Genomic DNA, 9,491 nt, shown 5'->3' with positions numbered 1-9,491 from the left:
TGGGGGTTGTGCTTACAGCCCAACACCGTGCAGGACGTTTGGCATTTGCCAGAGAACACCAAGATTGGCAAATTCGCCACTGGCGCCCTGTGTTCTTCACAGATGAAAGCAGGTTCACACTGAGCACATGTGACAGACGTGACAGAGTCTGGAGACGCCGTGGAGAACATTCTGCTGCCTGCAACATCCTCCAGCATGACCGGTTTGGCGGTGGGTCAGTCATGGTGTGGGGCGGCATTTCTTTGTGGGGCCGCACAGCCCTCCATGTGCTCGCCAGAGGTAGCCTGACTGCCATTAGGTACCGAGATGAGATCCTCAGACCCCTTGTGAGACCATATGCTGACACATGCACATTTGTGGCCTGCTGGAGGTCATTTTGCAGGGCTCTGGCAGTGCTCCTCCTTGCACAAAGGCGGAGGTAGCGGTCCTGCTGCTGGGTTGTTGCCCTCCTTCAGCCTCCTCCACGTCTCCTGATGTACTGGCCTGTCTCCTGGTAGCGCCTCCATGCTCTGGACACTACGCTGACAGACACAGCAAACCTTCTTGCCACAGCTCGCATTGATGTGCCATCCTGGATGAGCTGCACTACCTGAGCCACTTGTGTGGGTTGTAGACTCCGTCTCATGCTACCACTAGAGTGAAAGCACCGCCAGCATTCAAAAGTGACCAAAACATCAGCCAGGAAGCATAGGAACTGAGAAGTGGTCTGTGGTCACCACCTGCAGAACCACTCCTTTATTGGGGGTGTCTTGCTAATTGCCTATATTTTCCACCTTTTGTCTATTCCATTTGCACAACAGCATTGTGTTGTTTAAGTGTTCCCTTTATTTTTTTGAGCAGTGTATAATTAGAAGATGAATCAAAATGCAAAAATGTCCCTTTTCCTCAATTCAAAAGAACATGAAGAGGTTGAAGCAAGGGTGTGGAAACTAATAACATGGTAATAATATAAAAGGTTTACTGCCAGGAAGGTCCTCCATAATGTCAGCATCAAAGCCACTGCCACAATGAGCTCCCATTGAACTCTGTGGGTTACACAAGGCGAGAGAAACTGGAGAGAAACTGGACAAACGGATATAAATCACATTAACATCCATTGAGGACTTTTACATCAGATTGCATGACTTGTTGTTTTTTTTAAGTAAAATTTCATCACACCCCACTAGTGATGGGTCGTTTACGAACGAACGGCTATTTTTGAACTGATTTTTTTGATGAACGTCGGGAACCGAATCGCCTCGGTGAACGAGTCGTTTATTTGGCTCCCTGATTTGCATTCTGCTACTACTGTTTTTTGAGCTCAAAACAGCATTTTTCTGCAGATAAGTTACAAAATAAGTATCAAAGAAGTTGAATCCTCACTGCAGAAACAATAAATAGTGGGGAGACCACGTCAATCTGGTCCACGCTGATTTCTTTTGCAGGCTATCTAATAATTTGTCCTGAAAAATTTCACGATCGACATAATGGTAGCCTACCTTTTTGGGTTTACATTGGGCATGTGCTATTTTTTCATGGGTCAAGGTCGATTTTTTTAAAGCATTTTGAACAAAGAGCTGTTTGGGAGCCAAATGAGCCGGCTCATCAAAAAGACTCTGAATTCCCACCACAAATATCAGTTCAATATCTAGTTTTGATTTACATCTGGTTATCAACTCATGTGAATTCAATGTGGAATCAACAACAAAAAATGTCTCACTGTCATTGGATTTAGGTAAAAAGTTGGGTGAAAAAAATACTAAATTCCCTAATATCGATGACTTTGCAAATCCCATTAGTTGTTCACTTGATTCAACATCATCACATTGATTTTTGTGTCATCCTCGATGACTGAATGCATTATCCATGTGTGGTTGTATTGTGTTTTAAATTGTCAAATAGACAGATGTATCTACACTTCCGTTCAAAAGTTTGGGGTCACTTAGGAATGTCCTTGTTTTTGAAAGAAAAGCACATTTTTTGGTCCATTAAAATAACATAAAATTGATCAGAAATACAGTGCAGACATTGTTAATGTTGTAAACGACTATTGTGGCTGGAAACTTCAGATTTTTTGTGGAATATCTACATAGGATTACAGAGGCCCATTATCAGCAACCATCACTCCTGTGTTCCAATGGCACATTGTGTTAGCTAATCCAAGTTTATCGTTTTAAAAGGCTAATTGATCATTAGAAAACCCCTTTTGCAATTATGTTAGCACAGCTGAAAACTGTTGTCCTGATTAAAGAAGCAATACAACTGGCCTTCTTTAGACCAGTTGAGTATCTGGTGCATCAGCAGTTGTGGGTTCGATTACAGGCTCAAAATGCCCAGAAACAATGAACTTTCTTCTGAAACTCGTCAGTCTATTCTTGTTCTGAGAAATTAAGGCTATTCCATGCGAGAAATTGCCAAGAAACTGAAGTTCTCGTACAACGCTGTGTACTACTCAGCACAAACTGGCTCTAACCAGAATATAAAGAGTGGGAGGCCCTGGTGCACAACTGAGCAAGAGGACAAGTACATTAGAGTGTCTAGTTTGAGAAACAGACACTTCACAAGTCCTCAACTGGCCGCTTCATTAAATTATACCCAGGAAAACACCAGTCTCAACGTCAACAGTGAAGAGGTGATGCTGGCCTTCTAGGCAGAGTTGCAAAGAAAAAGCCATATCTCAGACTGGCCAATAAAAAGAAAACATTAAGATGGGCAAAAGAACACACAGACACTGGACAGAGGAAGATTGGAAAAAAGTGTTATGGACAGACGAATCTAAGTTTGAGGTGTTCAGATCACAAAGAAGAACATTCGTGAGACGCAGAAAAAAATGAAAAGATGCTGGAAGAGTGCTTGACACAATCTGTCAAACATGGTGGAGGCAATGTGATGGTCTGGGGGTGCTTTGGTGGTGGTAAAGTGGTAGATTTGTACAGGGTAAAAGGGATCTTGAAGAAGGAAGGCTATCATTCCATTTTGCAACGCCATGCCATATCCTGTGGACGGCACTTAATTGGAGCCAATTTCCTCCTACAACAGGACAATGACCCAAAGCACAGCTCGAAACTATGCAAGAACTATTTAGGGAAGAAGCAGTCAGCTAGTATTCTGTGTATAATGGAGTGGCCAGCACAGTCACCGGATCTCAACCCTATTGAGCTGTTGTGGGAGCAGCTTGACCGTATGGTACGTAAGAAATGCCCATCAAGCCAATCCAACTTGGTGCTTCAGGAAGCATGGGGTGAAATCTCTTCAGATTACCTCAACAAATTGACAACTAGAATGCCAAAGGTCTGCAAGGCTGTAATTGCTGCAAATGGAGGATTCTTTGACAAAAGCAAAGTTTGAAGGACACAATTATTATTTCAATTAAAAATCATTATTTATAACCTTGTCAACGTCTTGACTATATTTCCTATTCATTTTGCAACTCATTTCATGTATGTTTTCATGGAAAACAAGGACATTTGTAAGTGACCCCAAACTTTTGAATGGTGGTGTACATCACAGAAGCCTGAAATATAACAAAACCATTTGACATAGAAACACCAGATTTTCAGCTGTTTAAAAAAAATTATGTCTATTAATTATAAAATTATTAAAATATGAATAACATTCCACCAATGAGGCCACTAGAGGTTGATTTGGTCATTTGACTGTAGGAAAGGGTTTTAAAAATCTGTGAGAGCGGTATGGTTAATCTACAACCTGTTCTTTTTTATTATACATTTTCCAAACAATATCATTGCATTCACAACTCTAAATTGTCTACAAAATGCTTCCCCAAGCTGTGACCACTGGGTAGATATTGTTCGGAGCGTGTATGGTATATCTACAGCCTAGGCTGAGTGCCTAAACCATTTTATAGAGTCCTGGAGTTATGCTCATAGAAATAATAGATTTCTATTGTTATGCTACTTGTGAATGTGAATACAACTTTTATTAGATAGGACAGGGCTCAAATTATATTTAAAAAAAATGTCATTTCTCAACCTTCATGTATTATAATTGAGTTTCTCAAACTTTACCTTTAGACACATTATATTGAGATGTAGGATATTTCCCATTACAGCAAAACTTTTGGTGTAATTTGTTTGCATATTTTTTGGGACTCACATGTTGGTGCCAGGTGGAGATCGTTCAATTCAAATGCGCTATATCTCCAGTACAGCAGGCGGCGACATCTCCCTCGTTTACCGATACGTAAAGAGGAAACGTTCGCGTTGTTGACACAAAAGGGGAAAATAGCCTATCTTTTGCGGTCTCGAAAGGATGGTCGCTTGCTAGGTACCATAGACACCGCGTTAGCAGCACATAGCATAAACGTGTTAACTTATTCTGTTCGTCACATTCCCTCAAAATGTCTAAAATGCGGCTGTTGCAGGTTTATCTAAACGAGCGGTTAACAGCGGTGGCTGTTGAGATATTTGGAGCCGTGGAAAATACCATAGGAGAGTACCAGGAAGAAATCTCCCGTTCAAATGAGGAGATCGAACGTCTACGGAGGCTGCTGGATTTGGTTTGCAAACCTGACATACAGAGACCAGGTGAGCAGAGCCATATGTAATTAATAGATGGCTCTGGTAGTAATGACCGCCGCTAGATCAATTAATGTGATTGAACCAGCCAGGCCTGGCAATCAACCGATTTGTAGATATTTTTCTGAAAATTAATGTTAATTTGAACTTGGCACATAGAACTACAGCGTTCACCAGCTTGTAGTCCTAAAAACCGGTCCCGTTCGTTGAGCCATTCCTACGGGGAAATAATAGGCTTTTGGGATAAACGCTGAAAATGGGATCAGAGGTGAACTTAACACAGGCTTAGGAGATCTTATGTTTTGTTATTTGAGATAATATCAGTCAGTTAACATGACCTTTATGAATTATGAACTCTTTGGGGGGTTTTATTACATAAATGCTTAAAAATTCACAAAAAGTGACGTTAGCTGATGAAGATTATCTCATAGAACTTAACATAAGATCTCCTAAGCCTGTGTTGACCTCTGACCATATTTTCTGCATTTACCCAAAGCCCCTACAAAAACTCCATTTCCCCATAGGTTTTATCCAACGAACCATGGCGGAGTTAGTGCCTACAAAAAGATGCCATTACTATTGCTCTCTATTGATGACTAATTAGTTATCCAATCATCTCAGACACCCAGCAGCTCATTCTCCCTGTCCCTGAAGAGGAGGTTCCCACTGAGCAGCAGCACTGTGAGCAGGAGTGGAGGTCTGGTCTGGTCCAGGAGGACCCAGAGCCCACTCCGATTAAAGAAGAACAGGAGGAGTTTGGGACCAGTCAGGAGGAAGAGCAGCTTCAGGGGCTGGAGTCTGATATCAAAGAGTTCATATTCTCTCTTCCCTGTGTGAAAAGTGACTATGATCAGGACCCTCCTCAGCCCGTATATCTTCCCCAAACCCAGACTATGGAGAACAGAGAGAGGGACTCTCTTCCCACTAAAACAACTGAAGATATCAAAACAGAACTTGATGGGGAGGGCTATGAGGTATATGAACCAAACAATGAATTAAATCCCTTTTCTACAGTAAATTCTGATTGTTCTGCAGCTCATATTGGGAACAGTGAAAGTATAGGGCTAATGTCACGGTTACAGCCACTCAAATCAAAGACAACATGGACAAAGAAAGTACAAAGCTCTATTAAGACCAGGGAAGCCAGTGAACTGAAAGTTCCATTGAGGGAGGCTCACTCAGGGGAGAGACCACACAGGTGTCCCGTCTGCAGGAAATGCTTTCTGAAAATTAGCATTTTAAAAACTCATCAGAGAATTCACACTGGGGAGAAACCATATTGTTGCAATGTATGTGGCAAGAGTTTCAGAGAGAAGAGAACCCTTACCAGTCACAGGCTGACTCACTCAGGGGAGAAACCATATCAATGCAAAGAATGTGGCAAATGCTTCAGTCAAAAGAAAATCCTGACCATACATATGAGGACGCACACTGGAGAGAAACCGTATCAGTGCAAAGAATGTGGTAAATGCTTCACTCACAGTGGATCCCAAGCAGCACATTTGAGGATTCATACAGGGGAGAGACCATATAAGTGCCCTATGTGTGTGAAATGCTTCAGAACAGCAAGTCATCTAAAACGGCACCAGCGAAGTCACAGAGGAGAACAACCACATTGTTGACTTTTTTTGTAGTAAACGCTTCACTTGTAAGAATGACATTTGCCGACCTCCAGTTGTTTTAGCGGTTGTTTTAGCGGTGTCGAGTTGGAACTGCATTAAGAGCTGTGAAATCCACAAGCGCTGCTTGTTGCCTTTTTGCAGACACTGCCATTGGATGCAACGAAACAACACCCTACTTTATATCCGACAATTCCCATACAGCAACGTTACAAATTTAAACACTTGAATGTGTGATGTTCTATTGTCTACACTTCAATTAGACTGATAGACTATAAATCCTCTAATCCCAAATGAACATGAAAACATGCCTGTCGTTATTTCTAACATCAATAGAGCCTACACCTTATCGTCGTTTTTCAACTTCTAACGTGTTGTTGATAATAAGGAAGGGAGATGTTGGTGACACACAACAGTAGCCGCTCACCGATTTGTCAGCTCATATTGCAGTTACACCTCCCAACACCGCCAAAACGCAGGTCAACGCCTGGAAGCCTCGATCTAATTGAATCGAGGCCATAGCGTACCGGTATGTGGGTTAAAAATGACAGATTGGGACACTGATAAGTGCCTAAATTGCAACGCATTGGCTGTACAGTAACATGTAATACAGGACTTCAGAGCTCAAGTGTGGTTCATACACATTCTGACAAGATGACATTTTAGGAATTTTCCATGACTTTTAACCAAATTTCCATGACCAATAAATGGTGGCATCTCTATATAAAAATAAAAAATGTGGTATTGACACTAACCAATGATTGTCAAATAATACAAAGCTTATTTATAACTTATGACACAGACAATATAGTTTGATTTAAAATAATAAACATTGATGAATATATTTTGTATAGCAATACCTTAACAGATACAACAGAGAAAAATAAGTTTAAAAAAATAATACATAACAAGTGCATTATTTGTGTGTCTGAAAGTCCAGGAGTTAAATACTCTCTAACACACACACACACACACAAACCTGAACATAACACTGAACAAGTTGTTTGTAAACTTTTCTTTTTTTTACACATTTCTGACTGTCCATGAGTTAATCTCTCTCTCTTTCTTCTCTCTGGTTTGTTCTCCTCTTCTCACTATCTCCACGTACTGTTTTACGTGCGGCCAGAGCAGTGGTCCGACACATTTCCATTTTCTATCCATCGGTACATGCAGAAGTACATGCTAGTGCTACAATCTGTGGCTCTTACAAAGTCTTCGTTATGTGCAGGGCAATTGTGAAAAAGCCAGTAAAGACTTGTGCTCTATATCCCAGTCAGCGGCTTTGCATCCATTCCGGAATGCTTAATGCAGGATGTGCAATCCACAGGACTTAATGTTGATCAGCGATTTGTTGACATCTCAACATATACTTCTGGAGTATGTTGAACACAGTGGCGGTCTATGCCATTTTAAATTGAGGGAGGACGATTATTTGTTTTAATGAGCATGGCCTTATTTCTATTACAGCATATTGGATTACTTTCATTCATATTCCATTCACTCAGCTCAATGTAACATCGAATTTTCCCTATACCCACCATGAGCTTGCTACAACCTAGCCAATGAATGAAATTTTACAAGGTAGGTTGACGTGGTAATTTCCTGTATTACTCAATGAAGAGAGATAGCCAACCACACACATAAGTCAGAGTTATATTATAAAATCCATCTTTAATATATATATATAAGCTTCACCAAAGCCCTTTTTTTGACTCAGATCAATTCAGTGTCTATAAATGAATTCTCTGAGTCCTTACAAAACAATAATTAGTTTCATTTATAGCCAAGATACACCCCTCTCAACTTACAAAGAATCATTTACTCGAAAGAGGAGTATCCCATAGCTAGACAGCATCAGCTATAAATCATCTTTCAGTTTGGTCTCCCAAAACAAGGTATCAATCTCATTCTTGGTACTTCACTGTCTACCAAAACATTACCTCATCCAATGGCATATATCAATTGTCAATCCTAGATACTCCCAAACCTGGACAAACTCACTGAAGACAGTGAACCTCTTAGGTCATATACCAGATCAAGATAAGGGCAACCTCAGAGGGGACATACAATGGTTCCAAACACTGCCTTACTCCTTCCCCCATGAGAAAAGTAGGGAGTGACTGGCGTACAGACATTGTATGAGAACTAACTGGTTCCCCATTAATAACGCCATCCCTTCACATGGTTTAGGAATAGTTACATACAGATTCCCATAAGAAGACAATGTTCCATTCTGTCCTCCTCCCTTTCTGATATTCTACATAGCACCACATGGTTTAACAGATACATTGACTTATGAAGACAAGCCTGACCTCTCCCCTCTCTGGCCCCAAATGACTAAGCCCTAGCTGAGAAGGGGAAAATGCACTGCCAACCCTATAGTCCAAAGGGCACCATTCTAATGACAAGTATCTCACAAGCATATGATGAAAATAACATCTTATCTATCTGTTACCTAGCTAAATCTGATTCAGCCACGACAAGATGCACAGGTCAAGAGAAATTTGAGTAATCAAGGTGACAGACATAGACACATTCAATACTGCCTTGTGCACACTTGCCTGCATCTAGCTGATCTAGGATGTAATCATTAGTCCAACAGTTGTAAATGAGAGTTTCTATTGGACAAATTCAGGTATGTTTATCCCCATTTCGTTCCGTTTAAGAAATGTTTTTTAACAGAATCGGCGGAATGAATACACCCCTGATCACACCTTTTGTTTTATATGTAATGTTAGTGCCTTAATGTGTTGGGACCCCAGGAAGAGTAGCTGCTGCCTTGGCAACAGCTAATGGGGATCCCTAATAAATACAAATACACACAAGTACAGTTCACTTTCATAGCAGCCACATACAAACAGCATGATCCTTTTGATCGTTGTATAATTCCTTTTCGCATCTATGCGCTCTTCTCCTCTGACCTTTTCCCTTCACTTTGTGGACTTCAGTGCACAACACATCAGCTGTCTGTAACCAGGAAGAAAACAATTCCAAACCACTACACACAGTCTACATCGTTGTCACCATATTAGCTAATGTCATAGACAACATAGCTACTAAAAGCAACGTGTTAGTAAACCCGCTACAATCATGCACCGTGTACAGTCAGCAAGCAGTTTAGCAGTTACACCGACTGGCCCCGGTGGCAATAAATGAATAAAACCAAAAACTTACCTTGACTTGGAAGAGTTTCAGTGTTGGATAGCTATAGCCAGCTAGCAAACATTGCACCCCTCTGTTTAAGCCAGGTGTTTGAATAGGCTAAACTAGCTGCATTCACTAGCTAAGTGAAAAAAATACAAATTATAGCAAGCTCTCTCTCGCTTGCTTCCCCTTAATTTTTAAAGAAATTAAT

The 9,491-nt window shown here is 40.9% G+C and overlaps 1 protein-coding gene across 1 annotated transcript; it reads left to right on the top strand.

The window, feature by feature from the left end:
- Positions 1-4,181: 4,181 nt before the first annotated feature.
- Positions 4,182-6,980, top strand: LOC129815909 (zinc finger protein with KRAB and SCAN domains 8-like). The gene is made up of 2 exons (XM_055870117.1): positions 4,182-4,526; positions 5,139-6,980. Exons 1-2 carry the CDS (start codon positions 4,340-4,342, stop codon positions 6,137-6,139), a joined length of 1,188 nt encoding a protein of 395 aa, XP_055726092.1. The 5' UTR covers positions 4,182-4,339; the 3' UTR covers positions 6,140-6,980.
- The last annotated feature ends 2,511 nt before the right edge of the window (positions 6,981-9,491 follow it).

The sequence above is a fragment of the Salvelinus fontinalis genome, chromosome 18 (genome assembly GCF_029448725.1).
Source record: "Salvelinus fontinalis isolate EN_2023a chromosome 18, ASM2944872v1, whole genome shotgun sequence".
Taxonomy (NCBI): domain Eukaryota; kingdom Metazoa; phylum Chordata; class Actinopteri; order Salmoniformes; family Salmonidae; genus Salvelinus; species Salvelinus fontinalis.
Note: the sequence above shows the minus strand (reverse complement) of the source record. Positions and strands in the feature narration are given on the sequence as shown.

Excerpts from the sequence above, each read along its gene's own strand:
- LOC129815909 (XM_055870117.1), top strand. The coding sequence starts at position 4,340 with ATGTCTAAAATGCGGCTGTTGCAGGTTTATCTAAACGAGCGGTTAACA. Across the intron at positions 4,527-5,138 it reads ACCTGACATACAGAGACCAG|ACACCCAGCAGCTCATTCTC; the intron begins GTGAGCAGAGCC and ends CAATCATCTCAG.